This window comes from Carassius gibelio, chromosome B11, assembly GCF_023724105.1.
Source record: "Carassius gibelio isolate Cgi1373 ecotype wild population from Czech Republic chromosome B11, carGib1.2-hapl.c, whole genome shotgun sequence".
NCBI classification, from domain to species: Eukaryota; Metazoa; Chordata; class Actinopteri; order Cypriniformes; family Cyprinidae; genus Carassius; species Carassius gibelio.
This window is the reverse complement of record NC_068406.1, coordinates 6,940,966-6,962,380: the sequence shown is the minus strand read 5'-3', so window position 1 is coordinate 6,962,380 and position 21,415 is coordinate 6,940,966. Positions and strand designations below refer to the sequence as shown.

The following is a 21,415-nucleotide window of genomic DNA, read 5'->3' as shown; positions in this document are numbered from 1 at the left end:
CAGCCCTGTGGAAAATAAGTCTTGTGACTGAAAATTATATCTCTCGGTGCAATTGTGGCTTACATAATAAAATAATACGCACTCAAAGCAGTCTATGTGAGATTATATATTAAAATAAACGTATGTTTTTAAACAGGCGGTAATCTAGACGCACTCTATGGACATGGCCGCTGAAATGATCAGATCTGTAGCTCATAGGGAACCACTCACACACACAAGCCCGAATGAATCAGGACGGACTCAAGGATTTTGATCCATCTCAGTTATGCGAATCTTTTGTATCATTGTACTCTTTTTCTCTTTGGTTCGTTTCTGCAGGTTACATCGTTACGCTAATAGGACAAGCGAACTTTTTGAGTTACGAGTCAATGAATCATTCACTCTTTTTTTAATTCCCCGAATCATGAACGAAACGAGTCTTGTTATCATATATTCATTCCGTCTTTTTCACTGCGTGGTAGAGGCTTTTACACTGACAAAGCATTTGCACACAATAAAGAACAAAAGTTTGATCAAATAATAGCATTGAGAAAGAAAACACTCAGTGAAGCTCCGAGTCACATTCAAGACTCCGAACAAGCGAGTCGTTCTGTGAAGGGGCGGTTCGTTTGGTAGGTCAAGCCAATGAAATGCGCCTCCAAAGACCACACTCGAAATCTTATTGGCTCTTGCTGCTGTCAGTATTTAGAAAAACAGACGAGTCAATACATGAAAGTTCACAAGCTATAAAAGATTCAGTCGCTGCTGCTGTGCGCGATCAGTGTAGTATATGTGTCAGTGAAAGGTCTGTCGGCCGTGGCGTGTTCTCTGCTGGACTGAAGGACTTGTTGATGTTGAGTTGGCGTTTTGGATGATGAGTCGAGGAGAGTCTAGACATTTTAACGAAAAAAGGTCTGTACACTGGTAGTTTTTATACTTTTGTGTTGTTAACAGTTTTGGAGTTGCTTCTTTGACAAAATGCTTGTTTATATATACAGGATTCATTTTTTTCTTTCTTTCTTTTGTGATTTTTTTCAGTCTCAAAATGTTTCTGTTATATTCCACTTAGCCATCTGTTAAATATACATTTAATGTGTTTTTCATGCTGTTTTACTAATGTTACTGTTTGTTTTCATGTAGGATTTAAACTCAAGTGCTGTTGATAGAGTGCCATGACTGTACGCAGAGGTGAATAATTTATATGAGTTAAACACACACACACACACACACACGCCATTCATCATTTACTCACCCTCCACTTGTTCCAAACCTGTGAGTTTCTTCTTACTTCTGCTGAGACAAAAAAGAGGATATATTCTAGAATAAAGTTAGCCAAACCAGCACACACACACACACACACACACACACACACACATATATGTATATATATATATATGTATATATATATATATATATATATATATGTATATATATATATATATATGTATATATGTATATATATATATATATATATATATATATATATATATATATATATATATATATATATATATATATACTTATATATACTACCAGTCAAAAGTACATTTTTATAAATAATTCTCTTCTGCTCACCAAGCCTGCATTTATTTGATACAAAATACAACAAAAGCAATAATATTGTGAAATATTTTTACTATTTAAAATGTTTTCTATTTGAATATATTTTAAAATGATTATATAATATATATATTTATTTATTATTATGATGATGTTGAAAATAGCGGAGTATAATTTTTTTCAGATTTCTTTGATGAATAGAAAGTTCAGAGGAACAGCGTTAACTGAAATATAAATATTTTGTAACATTGTAAATGTCTTTATCATCTTTTTTTTATCAATTTGATGCATCCTTGCTGAATAAAAGTATTAATTGCTGAAGACTGGGGTAATGATGCTGAATATTCAGCTTTGAAATTACAGGAATAAATTACATTTAAAATTTGCGTTCAAATAGAAAACAGTTATTTTAAATAGTAAAAATATTTCACAATATTACAGCTTTTGCTGTACTTGGGATCAAATAAATGCAGGCTTGGTGAGCAGAAGAGACTTCTGACTAGTAGTGTAGTGTAATAGAAGTCAATGGCTTCCGTCAACTGTAGAAACTATAAATTTAAATACTTGCCATCTTCTCTTTTCCAGTGAATGTGGTCATTCTTGTGCTACTTGTCATCGCCTTTTTAATTATATTGCATCGCAACCTGCTGAATCTCAATGATTTCCTCAAGCAAGAGAGCTCCGGTATGAGTATGCTCAAGTTAGTGAAGGTTAGAAGTTTTTTAGCACCATGAAAAATCACACCTCACTGATTGTCCTTCAGCAGACACAGTGCCTGGGATGGTCCTGCCCTTTGAGACGGACTTCCTGTTGGGTCATAAGGTCATCAGGACAGGAGATGAGATTCCTGTGGTCATCACCGCTCCAGAGGAGAGACTGGGAGCTGCCGTCACTGCCATGAACAGCATCTACCGCAACAGCAAAGCCAATGTAGTATTCAATATAGTGACACTAAATGAGTCCGTGGTCCATCTCAGGTACACCTTGTATTGCATTACAGCGGTTTATTAAACAATAGGAAGTTACATTACATGCAATATGATTCTTTCTCATTCCAGAACATGGTTGAGTAAGACTGACATGAAACACAGAGTGATCATATTTGATCCGAAGATCCTCACAGGAAAGATTTCTAATGATCCTCAGAAGTTGGAGGCGGTGAAGCCGGTAATCAATTGCAAGTAGCGTTTGGAGTTGTGAAAATGGAAAACGTGTATCATAACTATGTATGCATCTTATTTTTCCAGTTGAACTTTGCCCGATTCTTCTTGCCGGTTTTCTTGCCGGATACAGAGAAAGTTATTTACCTGGATGATGACGTAATTGTACAAGGTGAAGTGCATTATCGTTTGTGTTTTTAATTTGATTATTAATCAATTTTAAATTGGGGCAAAACCAGTTAAACAGTCTCTAAAATAACAAAACCAAATAGATTAAGAGATTTTAAGTAATATGGAATAAAAATGAATGAAAGATTTCCAGAAGTCTGGGGCTGGATTGTAATAATAAGTATCTAGATTCTAATAAAAATATCTGGAAATATCTAGTAGTAAGAAATATCTAGATTTGTAGTGATTTTATTTTATTTGAAAGCGTTTTTGTTCCGTTAAGCCTCCCTCGGAATTTTGGTAGGATTTAAAAATACAGCTATATTATATTAAACAGAGTGGTTATTTGTGGTGTATTATTTAAAACAATTATATAAATTTATATATATGCATTTAGTAGGCCATCCGTATAATTAACGCACGTAGATAATCTGCTTACGGTGGAAGCTGCGAGAATAGTAGCTAATAGTGTGATACTGTGCAGTTTCCATTAAAAACAGTAAGTAACTGTAGCATTGATTGCAGTCTTTTCTCTGGTTCAGGAGACATCCGAGAGCTTTTCGACACCAGTATTAAGGTGGGACATGCGGCAGCTTTCTCCGAGGACTGTGACTCTGCGTCCTTTAAAGGCATCGCCAGAGGAGCTGGAAATCAGGTATGATTGTTCATGAGTTCATCTGACTATTCCAGACTTCACAACTGTGTATAGAACTGCATCACAATATTAGAGCTGACGAAAATAAACGGAGAAAAGTTAAAATACAGAATAGGGTGGGGTTTTTTTTTTAGGACTCCTTTATTATTCAAATACAGTCATATGTTTTCTTTTTACATAAACTTCTTTTAACCAATTTATTTTCTATGTTGCGATTATATACTGTCACTGCGGTATGAAATTATTCATAAGAATTTGGTCGCACCACTCATAGCCCCATTTCAAACAATGTTTTCAGAACATACCCATTTTATATATTTACATGAATTTGCATATTTCTTTTACATGCTGCAGAACAGCTATATTGGTTTTCTGGACTTCAAAAAAGAGGCGATCAAGAAGCTTGGCATGAGAGCGAACACTTGCTCGTTCAATCCTGGAGTCTTTGTGGCCAATTTAACCGAGTGGAAGCAGCAGAATATCACCAGCCAGCTTGAGTTCTGGATGGAGCGCAACGCCAAGTTAGTTTGTGCTACTAAAAACGATAACAATCATTTAAAAAATGTTAAAGATGGCTACTAACGCGCTTTATTCAAATAGTAGGTGTCTTTGAGGGCTGTTTATGGTGTTGTTTTGTTTTAGGGAGGATCTTTACAGTAAGACTTTAGCAGACAGCATCACAACGCCGCCTATGCTTATTGTATTCTACAAGCACCACTCGAACATTGATCCAATGTGGCACGTCCGACACCTAGGTAAGGACATGATCAAGACTGTGGTTCAGAAATGTAAAACACCTTTGTATATCAAAGCAGAATTTGTAAATAGCAACCAAAATGTTTGATCGATTTGTTTAAATTTCTAGGGGTGACAGGAGCCGGGAATCGGTATTCACCTCAGTTTGTGAAGGCTGCCAAACTTCTCCATTGGAACGGACATTATAAGCCATGGGGAAGAGCCTCCGCTTTTTCTGACATTTGGGACAAATGGTTCATTCCAGATCCCACAGGTAAATTCCACCCAATCCGGAGACTCGCCGTGGAAAAATAAACCCTGGTTTGGGAAACACTGATGCAGATATTTGACTTTGTTTGGGGATGTTAAAAGGATGTCTGGATGCAAAATATGGGTTCTTCATGAAACCTAAGAGTACCCAAGTAACTGGACCAACATTGGAACAGAACAACAGCCAATAGGCAACATCTGACACCAGTGCACTACCTCAACACTCACTGTCTAATTCCTAAGTAATAACACTAAACCATTTATGGTGCAGCTTTTAAAATCTTCATTTTGTATGTTACATCCATGCAAGTGTTCAGAAGTTTTTTTTTTTTTTTTTTTAAAGCGGTATGTTCTCAAATACTGTTGGGTGAAATTATGGACCCCCCTTTTTTTTTATTTTTAGTATTTTAGATTTTAGGCTTGAGACAAAAACCTGTGACAATGAACATTTCAGAATATCTGTTTTTGACACTACAGGAACCACTTTCCCCTTGTGTTGTGTTCAGTGTTGTTACATTTTTATGGATGCATGTTTATTTTTCCTCCCTCTCACTCTTTCTCTACATATCGGCTGTTACTCACCATTGTCCTCAACTGGAAGGGTAAAATGTCAATGTGTACATAAAGAAAAGTGTTACAACAAATTATTGAATAAAGCTCAGTATAAGTTTTGTGTGCAATGTAAGAGTATTCAACTTTTATTTAGGCAACTAAATACATTTTATTATGTATTAATACATACAGACATAGAGAACACACATTATGCACTCCCAACTGAGTGCAGTTTCACAATTCGATTCCTCTCAATCCATATAAATCTGTGTAAACTGGTGAAATTTTACACAAAATCTGTGTTGAAGTCATATGCGTCATCATTGCTTTGCTGCACTGAAGTCAGGTCAATGTTGACGGGGACAAACTTCACTTTTTTAGTTGCTTTGGCTACAGAAGATAAAAAGCACAAGAATAGTTTGTCAGAAGATGGTTAGATAAAAAAAAAAAAAAAAACAGGAAGTTCATAGGTGTAGATCACAAAACAAACCTTTTTTCTTTTCTGTCGATTCTTGAATCGGTGTCACCACCGTTGAAACTGGAGTTTCAACCTCAGGCTGAAAAACAAAGCGTGCCAATCAATATTCAACAGCCATTTACTGAATACAGATGACTGACAATGTGCTGGGAACAAAACAAGCTCAATGGACAGCAAAACACTCTAGACTTGTCACACAGTATTTTAGTATCAGCAAGTCATTTTATACACAAGTTCTGAATAAGGTTTACACGGGGACGACCTTGAGGGGGAACAAGTGCAAGAACAGAGGGAGTGATGTTTTTCCACGTGTGTTAATTTATTTTGAATGCCAGAAGAACACATTATCCGAACATATCTTTTGCCAAGCCATGTTATTTTTAATTTGCTTCAGGAAATAAGAGGACTTGGAACCCTCAACTAGGAGTCATGCAATACAAGGTCTATCAAAACGTCCGGTTCCTTTCAGCGTACTGTGACTCCCTTCTGTATTTGTGACTGTGTATTTGCACTGCACATGGTACATTGTGTTGTTTGATAACTTTTTACGTTACGTTCTATAATTTGCACGTTGTTAGTAAATCACCCGCAGAAATGTCCACGCACACGCTCTCTTGCTAATTTGCCCTGTTTAGGAAAACTGGCCCCCCAAAAAATTAATTGGAATTTGGCATTTAAAAATTATTTATTACTCCAATAACATTCTAATTATATTCAAATTTAAAAGGGCAATTTCAGTTGGGGGGAAAAAAAGCTTGTGTCTTCTCTAATGAGTGCACAAGAGGGCGCATCAAGCTAAATTTTACTAATGCATGTTTATTAAAGCAATAAAACTGCTTTATTATCTGTGGAAAAAGTGCATGATGTTTCTAAAACATTTGGCCAAAGTCATTTTCTTTTTTCATGACCGATCTTACGTTACACTGAACATTCAATGAAGTTGGTTTCAGATGCAGTTCATGAATCAGTTTCTGTCAGAGTGAGATCAGAGTTGGATTAGAAGGTCATCAAAGACTTATGTGAAGAACAAACTCATCATTTCTCATCGTCTCTGATGACAGAAGTGTAAAGCATCATTACCGAATGATTCCTAGCCTCTCATAAGAAGTACCTCCTCTGTGTTGGCGGTCTCATCCATCTTCTCATCTGCTTCTGTTGCTGCTGTGATTGTTATGCTCTCTTTAGGTAGCTCACTCACATTCAGCACACCAGCGGTTGGGCCCCTTGAATTAAAACTTATGCTGCTCGCTAGGTTTGGGAATCGCACACCTGAGGACAGATACATGTTTAATTTCCACAACTTAAAATATCAAAACTGATCCGATTTGTTCAATGAACTGTTAACCATTAGAGGATCAAATCATTCCAATCGGAGACGTACCTTTCTTAACATCTTCATTGCCTTTCCTCACTACATCCATATCCAGATCTGACCTCAGTTCAGTCACGATGGCTTCAGTGAGGTATGAGGGGAGGCCCTGGTGCTCCGGAGCTCTGCTGTGGTAACTCAGTTTTGGCCTAAAACAACAACACAAAGCTTAGGGAGCCAGTAACAGTGTTATTTCAGCATCACGTCTTCTGAAACTGACCCGGTCCAGTCGCTGAGGAACGTCATGGCTGCCAGCTCTGTGTTAGGAACACCTCCTTTCTGCAGGAAGCCTCGTTTCTTGGCAAAGGCGGTCAAGAACTCCAAGGAGTTTCTGTAGTCTGGGACATTATACTGTAACATTATCTGAAAGAGACACATGAGAGATCTTATTTATGTGAGATTAAAGGGAAATGAACCCCTTAAAAATACAGTGAACTGAAATACAAAAAGTATTTTCACTAAGTTCTGAAACATTCTATGAAATTAGAATTAGTTTTAGAAACAGCCCGATCAATTACATCCCAAACCAGAATACCTTCTTCAGCACCATTGGCTACAATATTAATATTTAATACAAAAATAAATATGAATCATTTCTTAGAATTAGACATGCACATCTGACAGAAGCTTGAGTTAGGATAAAGGTGTCAATTCAAGTTTGTTTTCAGAAACAGTAACATCTGTAAAAATTGTAGAAACCTAAGGAAGAAATTTAATTATTCTGACTGTTTTATTAAAATTAACCACTGGTCTTCCATAGTAGAATACACTTAGATTATGATAACCACAGTTAAATCCACACACATAGCACTGCAAAAACAGGATAAAAATATAACCATGGTCTCTATTTATTTGTATGAAAAACGGTACTAAATAAAATCAGCATAAATGCACAAGTGATATAGCTTAATAAAAACTAATAACAATAAATAAAAATTTCTATTCCACTACTCAATTAATGCATGTCTTCATACGGGTTTGGAATGACATTAGGATGAATGAATGGGTGAACTGATCTCCAGTTTTGATGTGATGAGCAGCTGTGTTCCTTACATGCTGCTGACTGCACTGTTTGAGCAGAGTCCTGACCGCTTCCAGTGGACTCTCCTCCTTCTCCTCCACCTGCAGGCTCCTGAGGGCCATCGCATCTCCCGGGTTACTGGAGGCCGCCACAATCCCTGGACTGTCAATCATCTTCAGCCTCTTAGTAATATGCACTTCCTGTTTACATCTGTATTGGGGAAAGAATGTTATTGAGGCTGTACCTCAAAGCCCTGCGGCAGAAATGCATTGTGGGATATGAAGCTCAGTGTTGGATTGATTGAAGACTTCATGCTTTAGTCAGTCCAATACAGTTCATCATGCTTCAAATACACATCTGGGAGAACACCAAATAGTGAAGCTTTACCTGGTCAATCCTCTCTGTACACCAACATGACACACTCTGACTTCCTTCAGACTGTTGATGATGCTGCTCTTTCCCACATTAGGGAAACCTGAAGTTAAGACAACCGCAGATGGTTCAATATAAACATTTTTAATAGAAATGCAAAAGAGTCAAAATTATTTCAGAGTTTAGCAATGCTTCCTCAGGTTACCATGGTCCATAAAAAGGACAAGAAATCTTACCAACAACACCAACTTTAAGCATGGTCTCAGCATCCTTCTTGTTAGCCAAGCCAGTTAGCGTCTGTAGGAGACCGTCTCTCCCCAAACATGAAGCTGCTCTGCTGTGATCCAGAACTGGATTGACTCCTCTCTGCTTCCTCTGTTGCTGTATAACAGAGATTATGAGATGTCAATATTCACCGATCTTTGAATCCATCTTTTGTTGTCATTGTTTTTACCCCTATACTAAAGCTTATGAAAAAGTAAATCTTGGCAGGGCCAATAAAAACTGTGAATCACGATACTGACATAATTGATGTTGCTGCTTACAAAAATCAAGAAAACTACTTAGTTAAACTACTTGGTAAATTTGTATTGATTTTTTGGTGCAAATGTAGTTGTAGCAAATACCCATATTTATTATTTTTAATAAACATTTTATTGTATATAGTGTCAGTTTTTTTTTTTTTTTTTTATGAAATGAATACTTTTCTTCAGAAATATGCAAAATGTTCCTTATTAAATGCTAAGCAGCACAAGTTTTCAAATGTAAACATTTGAATGTTTTTTAAGCAGCAAATCATCATATTAGATTAATTTCTGAAGGATCATGCATGTGGCACTGAAGACTTTACAAATAACTGTAATCTATCATTGTGATGGCACTGTCATAGTACCGTATTTTCTGCACTATAAGGCGCACTCAAAAGCCTTTAATTTTCTCAAAAAAAAACCGACAGTGCGCCTTATAATCCGGAGCACTTATATATGGATCAAGGCGCTGTGAAAATGTTGACATTTCCTTTAGCACAGGTCCATCTAGTGGATGCATAACGCAAACCCAGTCAAACGTTTGACTGCAGTATCTTCTATTCTATGTGCCTTATAATCCGGTGCGCCTTATAGTGTGGAAAATACGGTATTTAACTTCAAAACTCTTTTGAACTATTTCTGTTCAAATAAATGCAGCACTAGTGAGAAGAGATTCCTTTCAAAAACATATAATCTTACCGACCCGACTTGGATTTTTTAAATAGTAGTATCTAATCGATTCTGGATAGATTAAATACCCACCCAACATTTAATTTGGGAGTGCGCTGCATTATGAAAGCACTGATACTTACCACAGTTCTGTCCTGTATCTGCATTGATGCTTTGAAGAGAAAAGTAGGACACTCCGCTTCCAGATACCGGAGCCATTTCTCTACGTTATCTTTAGGAACAAGATCTAGAGAGCAAAAACAGCCTTTAATAAGCATTTTCCATCTTGATAACTGGATGGTATGAAGTCCAAGGCAATACGAACTGCTCTCTACCGATTTTGTTCAATATGAACAAGAGTTTTTTCTTTCCCTCGTGTTTCAGTACGGTTTCCTCCAGCTGAGGACAGCGGCAGCCCAGAGGATCTCTGGCATCCAAAACCTCCACGATCACGTCAGAATCCTCAATCACCTGCACAAGAGATCACAACCTGGTCATGCTAGAGATTCATCACAGATTCAGGAGTATAATCTGATCAAGTGCTGGCCACAATATGCTGGATATCTGCTTGTCAACTTGCCTTGTTCAGCTCACAGCATTTGAACGTCTTAGCGCTTTTCTCTTTAATTAGTGCAGCCTTTGCTTCTTTAGCTTTCGCCACCTGCAAATGAACAGAAGTTACAGGTTAGCTACAGCCAGTGGGTCACCTCTATAGTCACCATTTCTTCACCTATCTTACCTTTTTAGCTTTCTTGGCTGCAGGTCCGTCTCCGGCACTATCTGCTTCCTTCTCTTTTTTCCTCTTTTCAGCTCTTTCTTGCTGTTTTGCGATCTTGTTTTGCTCTTTCAGAGTTTCAAGCTTTAAGGACAACACACAATGCATTTAGTGCGACAGCATGCATTTCAGAAATCTCACTGGATTATTAAAATTAAAGGCAAAAATAATGTTTGGAAATGTAAAGTGATATTTCCTACTGACACACTACAGCAAAAGATAGAAATAACTGACTTAAAACCATTTTTTTGTTGTTGAAAATACTAGTGACCTTAGACTTTTGCACAGTACTAACTACATTAACTGTGAGGTCCGTATGGACAAATGCAGGGTTTTTCAGGGAAGATAATACCTCCTGTTTTCTCTGCTCAGCTTCTCGAAGCACTTCCTCTTTAAAAGGAGCACTGTTCGGTACTCCAATATCTTTCTTGGGTCTTCGGCTTATCCCTTTCTTCTTCGCCTCTTTCTTTACTTTACGGTTATGCTCCCGGACCTTACCGTGGAGAAAGAGAAGTGTGTAATAACAGCCAGAACAACAATACAAATATATGTTTAGATGCCCAAGGTATTTGGGACACGTTTCAGACACGTTAAACGTTAAAGACACACTACCATTAAAGAAGTCGATGATGCTCAAGGATGTTTTTATTTGATCAATAATACTGTAATATTGTGAAATTGTTACAATTGTTGCTTAAGAAACATTTATCATCATCATATTAGTGGAAAAGGTGATGTATTTTTTCATGGTTCTTTCATAAATATTCAGAAGAGAACCATTTATTTGAAATATAAATCTTTTGTAGCAATGTAAAAGTCTTGACTTCCACTTTTGAGCATTTTAATGCATCCTTGCTGAAAAAAATAAGTAAAATCATACGGTCCCCAAATTTTGCTTGAGTACATTAGCATAACATTGTAAGACAGGAATGCACAATATATCAAACCCACATTTGTAAAAAAAAAAAAAAATAATAATAATAATAATAATGAAGTGATATCATATATTTAATTGAGCATGCATACTTATTTCCAAGTCCTATTTGTACAGTTAAATTACTAACAGTGCATACAGTACAATTCAGTTACAGTAACAATTTACTAACACCTCAATGTAAACTATTAAATCACAAATTACTGTATGTATACAGTACATCATAAAGCTGTAATGCTTTTTGTAGAATTTGAAAAAATGAATTTTCCCATTTTATTTTTCATTTATTTGGGCAAAATAATACTACATTTTAATATTTACAATAATATGAAAAACATTTTGCCAATAACACCTCTGACCTATTAATAAACACATAATTTTAATACTGGCACATAACACTACATATAAGGAACTTAAAAAAAACAGTAACACATGGAAAATGAAACATGAAAAAATTATCTAATAATACAGTTGGAGAAAATGGTTTTAGCAGTACGAAAAGGGTAATGTATTACATTGGAACTTGGATACACAATACATATCACACACATATATATTAGTTAGGTATTTGCTAAACCTCATATATAACGTTACACCATTAAAATCCACGGAACAGTTTTCTTAGTGATATTAAGTATAGTTTGCTGTCAACAGCCAGGTCGGAACCAAAGCCTCTATACACTTACAGATAAAAGCTCTTACCTTTTTTTGTATTTTGAAGCGTTTGGCGCATGATATGCGTTTGCTCGCCTTCTTCAACTCTACAAAACAGACACGTGGGTTTTATCAGTGTGTTTTGCTATTTCTGGTCGTCTATTACGTCCTTATAACGAGCAATTGGTAAATATAATGATTTGCGTTGTGTTTGTATCGTCAACGCGTGTAAATAATGATATTTGTTCGAGATTATTATACTCACTCGGTCTCTTCATGTCTGTCGCTGGTCCAGCACGCGCTCCTCTCTCACACAGCGCAGCACGTGTCTCTATTCCTCACTTCCGCTTCCGCTTTCGCGCCTTAAAGGGTTAATTTTTTACCTCATCTCGGTTTTATTGAATAAATCAGTCAGCCTCCGTGTTGAATGTGTGTCAGGCCTCAGAAAGCTCTCAGAGACAGCTGCTCAGACACGGACGGTAAGGCCTGCAGCTGGCGCGCGCTGTGTATTGTCTGCTGCTCATGCTGTAATAAACCGCGAGCATCATCACGCAGTGTTGCATGGCCCAGTGAGTGTGTGTGAGTGACTGTGTGTGTGGGTGTGTGTGTGTGTCTTTGTTTTAATCCGCCTGTGCTGATGCGTGTGTCACACAGCTTGTGTCTGCAGACAAATAACGGTCCCACCTTCATCATCATCATCATCATCAACGCCCTGCAAACCACTGATTCCTGCAAACACTTGAAGTGCAGTGGTTACCAGTCATCATGAAGATAAATGCAGCTGATCACAGGCTCGCGCTGTGTCTCATACCTGCCCATCACTCATGCACGAGATTTGTACACAAGCGCTGTTTTTTAACGCAGCTTCTTGTGTTGTTTTTTTATTTCTGCACAGTTTCAAAAGTGGATATCTTATATAGTTATACACCACTAATGCTGTTAGTAAGCAGGCATTAACAAGCACGACTGCTAATAACCGTAATTCACTGCTACATCAGTAATGGACCACTGTATAAATATCGTATTTAACGTTACTTGATTTCGAAAATGGTTTCCTGTTGGACCACTAAGCATTTCCTCTAATATGCATAGTTGTAATAAAGAATACTTGAAACATTGCATTTATAAATAAATGAGAAATGTATTTAAATCAGTGAAGGAAGCTTTCAGAATATTTCTAGAATTTGGTTTATTTCATTTAGATGTTTTGTTAGTTTATTTATTTATCTGTGTATGCACAGATGCTATTTAAACTGAACTGAGATGATGACATCACTGAATTCAATGATGAACTGCCTTTATTGACACACTGTTTTCCTAATTAATGTTGTTCAGTTGCTTTGACACACTCTTTTTTGTTTAAAGCGCTATATAAATAAAGGTGACTTGACTTGACTATTTACTGCAAATGTCATTTGCAAAAAAGTGTAGTTTGTGCATATACCCCTATTTATTATTTATTTCTATTGTATTGAACCATGGTGGTTTTGTTTTGTTTATGTATAATAATTGGAGTAATTTTTCTTTTTATGGGAATTATGGGTACCATAGCACATTCTTTGTAAATAGGCATAATAATTATGTTGGTAAATAGCCTATAATAAAAAAGTATTACTGTACTGTAGGACTGGTCTAACAAGCTTACTGTTAATTCATGAAAAAGGCAACAGTAATCCATTAGTTAACGATTATGTTAATAGTTAATCATGTGAAAATGTGTTTGTATTGGATAAGCATAGTTTCAACCTAAACATCAGTTACTAAAATATTTATTACTATTATGAACTATTTAGAAATCATATTTGATCTTTTCTAACAGTATTTGCTGAGATTACCACAATTGTATCTGTAACTACACTGTATAATAATGATAGAAATGTAAATTGCAAAAGACAAATGTTATTTGATTAACACTAACAATAATAGGTCCCTTATTGGTAAAACATTGTTGAGTATACAGTTTGTGGCAGCTCAAATTTGACTGAATTTGAGTTAAATAATTGTGTTAATAGTTAATGTTTTCAGTTATGTTTATATTAGGTTTTTATGTTACAGTGCATGTTGTTTAATTCATGTATCATGCATTGTTTTAGTGCTGTGTGTCACTATGATAGTGTTTAGTATTTGTTTATGACACCGTGCACCTTCTATATTAGTATTTCCCTCAGCGCTTAGAAAACCTACTTGTGATGAACTTTGCCTGTGATGTAGCTTGCTCTATTATGGAGATTGTCAGTATTAAGGGTACAAAACATAGTTTAGTAGCAAGCCATCAGCAGAAATGGATCTTTGCATTTATTTATTTCCGTTAAAATTCAGCACATGAGTGTCTAGCTGCCACAAATACTACATATATTATAGTACTAGTATCACCTTCCAGTCATTTTATGAAATATATTTAATGATCAGTCTGAAAAATAAGCTTGCATTTGAATGAATATTAACTGTTCGAATTCTTATACGTTTATTCTATATGAAGGGCTTTTACAATGGGCTCAAAGCGACGGAGAGCCACTTCCCCTTCCAGCAGTGTGAGCGGAGGAGATTTCGAGGACAGCCAGACCACGTCTATACCTTCAACCAGTCGGAAGAGGAGAAGAACCACAAACATCCCTACTGTTGACCCCGTGAGTTCATTGAGTTCTGTCATGGCTCCCCTGTTCCTGCTCTCACTGCATATGTTACTTGTTGTAGTGTGTCATTCACTCAGTTTTATTCCTCACAGATTGCTGTGTGTCACGAGTTGTACAACACTATCAGAGACTATAAGGACGATCAGGGCAGGATGCTGTGTGAACTCTTCATCAGAGCACCAAAGAGAAGGTCAGTCGCACATAAACCTAATAAACCAAAACTCTGTAATGGATAACCCAGGTCATGCTTCCCGACAGGAACCAGCCGGATTACTATGATGTGGTGTCTCAGCCCATTGACATGATGAAAATCCAGCAGAAGCTGAAGATGGAGGAGTATGATGACGTGGAGCAGCTCACAGCTGATTTTCAGCTCTTATTCAACAATGCCAAGACATACTACAAAGTGTGTATAAGTCTTATATTTAAATATATATTCTGTTTTCATTATTGCGCCAATGAAGTATCATTGAGATACTGGGTAACACTTTAGTATAGGGACCAATTCTCAGTATTAACTAGTTGCTTATTAGCATGCCTATTATTAACACACATATATATATAAATCACATATTCTGCATGACCATATTCTAAACTTCTACCTTACTAACTGTTAATGAGCTGCGAATTATTGTTTATTGAGGCAAAAGTCATAGTTAGTGGTTTGTTAATAGACCTTGAAAGTTGAAATATTTTTTTTTATTCCGTGCAGCCAGAGACTCCAGAGTTCAGAGCGGCTTGTAAACTGTGGGATCTGTATATTCGCACCAAAAATGAGTTTGTGCAGCGAGGGGACTACGATGAAGATGATGACGATGACGACTCGCAGGAAAACCCTGGAGGGGCCACTGAGGAGGAGGTCAGAGGTCATTCTGAATGGCCATCAGACACGCTTTGGAACTGTACTAATGTGTTTTAGATGTGTCCAGCTGATTTGTTTGGTTTTTTTCAGTCTATCTCGAGCCTTAAGGAAGTGCTGGGGCAGCTTCTGGATGCCGTGTTGACGTGCACAGAACACGGGCGGCTCATTAGTGAACTTTTCCAGAGACTTCCCTCTAAAGTGGTAGTTCTCGCAATTTCATTTTTTAGCACATGCACATGCATATCATATTGTTCTTATCCATTTAAACATTCTTTTACAGCAATATCCAGATTATTATGCTATTATTAAAGAACCAATAGATCTGAAGACCATTGCACAGCGAATACAGGTATCTTGTGTTCTATTACAATACAATATTGCCATTTATTATTTATCATAATTTACACTGAAGCTTGTTTCTTTTTGTCTGTAGGTGGGCTATTATAAAAGTGTAAACCATATGGCTAAAGACATTGACTTGTTAGTCAAAAATGCCAAAACCTACAATGAACCCGGATCACAAGTATTCAAAGTAATGTGTCACAGACAATCTCATTATTTTAATATATCATTTATATAAATGTTTATATCTTAGACTTAGACTCATTTATATGAATTTCCAGGATGCAAACACCATCAAAAAGATTTTTTCACAAAGAAAACTGGAGCTTGAACATTCCGAACCTATTAAAAGCAGCATCCGGATCAGGTAAATGATGTTATGGATTTCATGTTACTATAACACGTTTTTGTTTAAGCTAGATATTTAAGTGAATGTAAAATACAATTTTATGTTTAGTACCTATAATTAGTGTTTAAATTATAATTTGAATTATATCAAATTTGTTTCTAGCATCAGGATAAGTTATGTATAAAATAACTTTTTACCACAATTTGCTAATTAGATATAATATAATATAATATAATATAATATAATATAATATAATATAATATAATATAATATAATATAATATAATATAATATAATATAATATAATTTGTGCTGTCAAACCATTAATTGCGACATCCAAATACATTTTTGTTGCATAATATATGTGTGTATACTGTGTATATTTATTATGTTTATACAAATATTCACACATACAGTATATAGTTTAGAAAAAATATGATATTTTTATATATTAAATATATTTATAATATAAATTATATGAATATAATTATAGACATGTTAATATTAAATAAATATATATTGTATGTGTGTGCATTTATATATACATAATAAATATACACAGAATACACACATATATTATGGAAAGAAAACTTATGTTGGATGCGATTAATCATTTGACACCACTAAATATAATATAATACGATTATATTATAAATAATAATACATATAATGTAATGCAAAACAAAACCTATATGGTGCAGAAAAAAAAAAAAAAAAAAAAAAATATATATATATATATATATATATATATATATATATATATATATATATATATATATATATATATATATAGTATGTATTGTATTTACATAAGATTATAACTTTTAGTCCTAATGGATTATAAAGACGCATTCCAAACAATAAGTTTTACTTACAACAATATGTTTTATTTTAACTTGATAAAACTACTCTAAAAGTAGCAAAAAGCAGCATTGTGTTGCCAGCTTTTATAGGCATGTAACATTGTGATACCATGGTATTCTTTGAAGTATTTTTCAGGCTATAAAATATATAACAGTTTATGAACACTGTTCTGGGGGGCCACCACTGTGTTGGGTTTAACATGTTACTTTTTATCAAAAAAAAACAAAACATTTATATTCTGACACAGTGTTGTATTTGCACAGGAACAGAAGGTTTGGACAGGGAGACCGACTCTCCTCCATCACTACTGCTCTACAGTATGGCTCTGAGAGTGAAGAAGACACCATACTAACTGGTACCCACACTCGGTGGTGTCTGTATAGAGATGTAACATCAATATATTATTGGCTTCTATACGAATTAGATGAGTGTTTCCATGTTCTTAAGGCTCTGTTCATTATGATGAGGGCGAGTCAGAGGCCGAGAGCATCCACTCCAGCATGGATGTGAGCAACCCCATCTTCCAGATGTACGAGGCAGTGCGGGGCTGTAGGAACAACCAGGGACAGCTTTTAGCCGAGCCCTTCTTTCAGCTTCCCTCCAGAAAAGACTACCCTGACTACTTTCAGCAAATCAACCACCCAATCTCCCTCCAGCAGATAAGGTACAGTAAGACAAAATCACTGCGAGTTCTTTGCTGTCGAACATACTATGAAGTATTTTATCTTTCCTCAGGAGCAAGATGAAGAACAGTGAGTATGAAAGTGTGGAACAGATAGACACAGACCTCAACCTGATGTTTGAGAACGCAAAGCGCTACAACGTTCCCAACTCTCAAATCTACAAACGTGTGATGAAGTTGCAGCATATATTGCAGGTAATATAAACCCATTTCAATGAAAGACAGGCTAGGGATGACAGTAAATTACAGAGTCTCAGTTGGCAGTGTAGTTAGAATTAATCATGTGACGTTTCTCAAAGACAAAAGAGAGAATTTGGATTGATATGACTGATTGATAATGATACTTGTGTGTGTAACTGTGTATATGCAACCGCGAAAAGTATTTAATAATTTAAGCGACCCTAAAAGGCACACTTGACATTTTTTTTTAATAAGGCTCATTTTCCAACTCCTTTAGAGTTAAACCTTTGAGTTTTACCGTTTTTGAATCAATTCAGCGTTCTCCGGGTCTGGCGGTAGCACTTTTAGCTTAGCTTAGCATAGTTCATTGAATCTGATTAGACCGTTAGCATCTCGCTCAAAAATGACCTAAAAGTTTTGAGATTTCTGTAGTTCCATCATGTATTACGACTGACGGAAAATGAAAAGTCGCAATTTTCTAGGCCAAAATGGCTAGGAACTATAATCTCATTCTTGCGTAATAATAAGGAACTTTGGGTGCAGCAGGCACAGTGATATTACACAGTGCCTGAAAATAGTTTTCAGGTGCAGTGTAATATCACTGCTTTTTATTTTTGCAATTTTCATTTTCCGTCGTTCTTAGCACACAATGTAACTACAGATGAGTCAAGTATTAAATAGGAAAAATATCGAAACTCTTTGGTCATTTTTATGCGAGATGCTAATGGTCTAATCAGATTCAATGATCTATGCTAAGCAAAGCTGAAATTGCTACTGCCAGACCCGATTCGAAAACAGTAAAACTCAACTGTTTAACTCTGGGGGAGTTGGAAAATGAGTCTATTTAAAATAAAAGTGGATTGTTCCTTTAAAGGGGTCATATGATTTAAAAATCTTTTTTAAAGATCATTATTTGGTGTTACAAAATATGTTGACATGCTTTAATGTTCAAAAAACACATTATTTTTCAAATATTGTACATTAATGTAGGTCCTCTATAGCCCGCCTCTCTCTAATGCATCGTTTTCTACAAAGTCCCTCCTTCTGACAAGCACAGCCTGCTCTGATTGGTTAACTGACCCAGTGCATTGTGACTGGCAGATCACTGCCCCTTTCCATAATCGTGAGCTTCATCTTTCAAAATAAATGTAAAGACACACTCTCTCTTTCTCTCGCACACACACACACACAACGCACAAAAGTCCGCATTTGAACAGTCAAGAGCAAATACTTATAATAGAAATACTTTTAATACCAAATACTTATAATAAAAATACATTTTTTACTTATAATAAAATACTTCTAGTAGCTGATTCAGATACGCCAGATTGTCGTAGCAAAGTCAGAATTACCTCCTCTCCAAGGTTCACGAAACGCTCGTCCATAAAATGCATTGCTGTTCTGTTATAAGTAATTTTAAAGATTCGTAAATGCATCTACTTTCGGAAAGCCAAATAAAGTGCTTTTGCTTTTGTCTAGACACACAGCATCTCTCTGACATGACTGCTTCAACACTAACTGCGGTTACTGAAACCACGCCTTCTCTCTTCGCGTGAACATTTGGGCGACATTACACAAATATTTCCACACGGTGATGTAGACATGTGGGGGTGTTCGGGCTGTTTTAGGGAGGCGTGGCAGAGTCTTAAATTTGATAATGAATATCTCTTTGAATTTCAGACTTTAGTCTTTGCAACTTTACTGATCTTCTTCAATGCACCAAGAGCTTGTAACACTCCAAAGAGAAAGGAAAGATTTTAATTGCATCATATTGCATCAATCTGTATCTTAGGGCTGTGTGTCGGCAAGAATCTGGTGATACGTTACATATCACGGTACAAGGGTTGCGATACGATATATTGCGATACTGTAAGTAAGGCGATATATTGGGATATTTCTTATTTTAGGAGTAGGATATATTTTTAGGAAAGCTGACATTAAGAACACACCACCATATGCAAACCTTAGCATTAAATTAATAAAAATTGTTTGACCACAACACAATGGCATCTGCATTTGCACTAATCAGTCCCTGTAACATTAAATGTTACTGAACCACCTTTTGTGCAGTACAAATAAAGAGGGAAGTGTTTGCCAGATTCTTTAGTTAATTTATATATATATATTTATTTTATATAAAGACCATATGTATTTTTAGACCCAGCTATAAAGGTTTACAGTTTAGGCTTACAATTGTGACATACAACGTCATGCAGCCCACTGCGGCCTGTGCGAAGGCTCTTCACACGGGACACCGCAAGCAGCGAAACCGAGGTGCCACCCACACCGCAGTCCCAGATTTTACCACAAAAGCCCAAAAGATGGCACACTTCAGCTTTGTACACCGAGGCCGGAACTGGAACAATTCTCTCATCCTCCATTTCTGGCAGTGAACTATATTAATGCTAATGATAGTGGCGTGCCTTAATACTAGTATTTCCTGTCACTGTTAAAGTTCAGAGATGAAGACTGCCATCTAGCAGTCCGGATATAAACTCAAAACGAAACAACTGCCATGAATCTTGTATGATTTTTAAAAATTTTTTTTTATAAATATCAATATTCAGTTTTTTAGAATTGAAACAGTAAAATACAGCCAAACGAAATATCGCGATACTCACGTGTATCGATATTGTCTTACAACCTTACATATGTGTATATTTGTGAATGTATTCAGATGAAAAGGAAAGAACTGACAAGGAGAGATGATGAAGATGGCGATAGCATGCTGTCATCTACTCTTTCTGATGGGGGCAGCACCAAGCGCAAGAGGTACATTTACAGTATTAGTAAAACTACAGGTTTGGACCTTATTATAGCCTTAAACATTCACGCTGTGCCATAACATAACACCTCTGGCAGCCATAAGAAGAACACAAAGAAGAACCGTATGAAGGCTCTGTACGCTGCTGTGGCAGAGGCTCGGGAGATGGGCACAGGCCGGAGACTCTGCGACCTGTTTATGGTCAAGCCCTCAAAAAAAGACTACCCAGACTACTACAAGATTATTCTGGAACCAGTGGACCTGAGGACCATCGACCACAACATCCGCTCTGACAGATACCCCAGCGAAGACGCCATGATGGAGGACATGAAGCTGATGTTTCGTAATGCACGTCACTACAACGAAGAAGGTTCACGAGTGAGTTTGAGGTTTACTAGTAACTTTGGAAAGACCGTGTTGACTAAATTAGCTTTTTGAATCATTTCATTGTCCTAGGTTTTATAAATACTAACTGCTCTGTTGTGTTGGTTTTACTCTAGGTTTACAATGACGCCAACATTCTGGAGAAGGTATTAAGAGAAAAACGAAGGGAACTCGGACCTCCACCAGATGACGAGGAAATCGTCTCACCCAAGTTGAAAATTAGTATGTTTTGAAAGCAGTATATGTGTATATCTTACTTTGAAGGTTGCTTTTATTTAAGGTTGAATAAGGGCTGGGCGATATGGGCAAAAAAAATTTCACAATTCCTTTTTTCAGATCAGTTGATACTGATAATTATCAAGATACATTTCAAATTTTTATATGGTGCAATTTAATTATTCTGACTGTTTGAGTTTTATTATTAGTAACGTACATATAGGTTATGATGACCACACATATGTACAGCATCTCAATAAAA

General features: G+C 36.2%; 3 protein-coding genes across 5 annotated transcripts in view; 2 read left to right on the top strand and 1 right to left on the bottom strand.

The window, feature by feature from the left end:
• The first annotated feature begins 204 nt into the window (after positions 1–204).
• On the top strand, positions 205–5,207 carry glt8d1 (glycosyltransferase 8 domain containing 1). Of its 2 annotated transcripts, none has more exons than XM_052569278.1 (10): positions 205–891; positions 1,120–1,167; positions 2,125–2,223; positions 2,303–2,516; positions 2,598–2,706; positions 2,787–2,871; positions 3,410–3,522; positions 3,877–4,043; positions 4,165–4,277; positions 4,388–5,207. In XM_052569278.1, exons 2-10 carry the CDS (start codon positions 1,152–1,154, stop codon positions 4,570–4,572), a joined length of 1,101 nt encoding a protein of 366 aa, XP_052425238.1. In that variant the 5' UTR covers positions 205–891; positions 1,120–1,151; the 3' UTR covers positions 4,573–5,207. The 2 variants fall into 2 exon arrangements, with proteins under 2 accessions (XP_052425238.1, XP_052425239.1); XM_052569279.1 differs by having other exon boundaries at positions 726–891; positions 2,306–2,516.
• On the bottom strand, positions 5,196–12,234 carry gnl3 (guanine nucleotide binding protein-like 3 (nucleolar)). The gene is made up of 15 exons (XM_052569273.1): positions 12,144–12,234; positions 11,927–11,985; positions 10,643–10,783; positions 10,255–10,374; positions 10,096–10,176; positions 9,851–9,986; positions 9,659–9,762; positions 8,556–8,700; positions 8,335–8,422; positions 7,980–8,157; positions 7,147–7,289; positions 6,939–7,075; positions 6,669–6,826; positions 5,570–5,636; positions 5,196–5,469 (listed from the first exon to the last, which is right to left on the bottom strand). Exons 1-15 carry the CDS (start codon positions 12,154–12,156, stop codon positions 5,366–5,368), a joined length of 1,674 nt encoding a protein of 557 aa, XP_052425233.1. The 5' UTR covers positions 12,157–12,234; the 3' UTR covers positions 5,196–5,365.
• The window catches only part of pbrm1 (polybromo 1), a 26,215-nt gene continuing 17,030 nt past the window's right edge, over positions 12,231–21,415 (top strand). For both annotated transcript variants that reach the window (XM_052569270.1, XM_052569269.1), the window contains exons 1-15: positions 12,231–12,357; positions 14,358–14,505; positions 14,604–14,701; positions 14,770–14,917; positions 15,224–15,370; positions 15,464–15,574; positions 15,654–15,722; positions 15,807–15,905; positions 15,997–16,082; positions 17,191–17,282; positions 17,375–17,591; positions 17,663–17,804; positions 20,467–20,561; positions 20,652–20,931; positions 21,054–21,159. In XM_052569270.1, the coding sequence (XP_052425230.1) occupies positions 14,368–14,505; positions 14,604–14,701; positions 14,770–14,917; positions 15,224–15,370; positions 15,464–15,574; positions 15,654–15,722; positions 15,807–15,905; positions 15,997–16,082; positions 17,191–17,282; positions 17,375–17,591; positions 17,663–17,804; positions 20,467–20,561; positions 20,652–20,931; positions 21,054–21,159 (1,828 nt within the window). In that variant the 5' untranslated portion in view covers positions 12,231–12,357; positions 14,358–14,367. The remainder of the gene's footprint in view (positions 12,358–14,357; positions 14,506–14,603; positions 14,702–14,769; positions 14,918–15,223; positions 15,371–15,463; positions 15,575–15,653; positions 15,723–15,806; positions 15,906–15,996; positions 16,083–17,190; positions 17,283–17,374; positions 17,592–17,662; positions 17,805–20,466; positions 20,562–20,651; positions 20,932–21,053; positions 21,160–21,415) is intronic.

Bases quoted from the DNA above. Each gene is read 5' to 3' on its own strand.
- glt8d1 (XM_052569278.1), top strand. The intron at 2,224-2,302 runs GTATGAGTATGC...ATTGTCCTTCAG, and splicing joins CCTCAAGCAAGAGAGCTCCG to CAGACACAGTGCCTGGGATG. The intron at 2,707-2,786 runs GTAATCAATTGC...TTATTTTTCCAG, and splicing joins AGTTGGAGGCGGTGAAGCCG to TTGAACTTTGCCCGATTCTT.
- gnl3 (XM_052569273.1), bottom strand. The intron at 9,763-9,850 runs GTAGAGAGCAGT...TTTGCTCTCTAG, and splicing joins GTTCATATTGAACAAAATCG to ATCTTGTTCCTAAAGATAAC. The intron at 8,158-8,334 runs GTAAAGCTTCAC...TCCCCAATACAG, and splicing joins GTACAGAGAGGATTGACCAG to ATGTAAACAGGAAGTGCATA.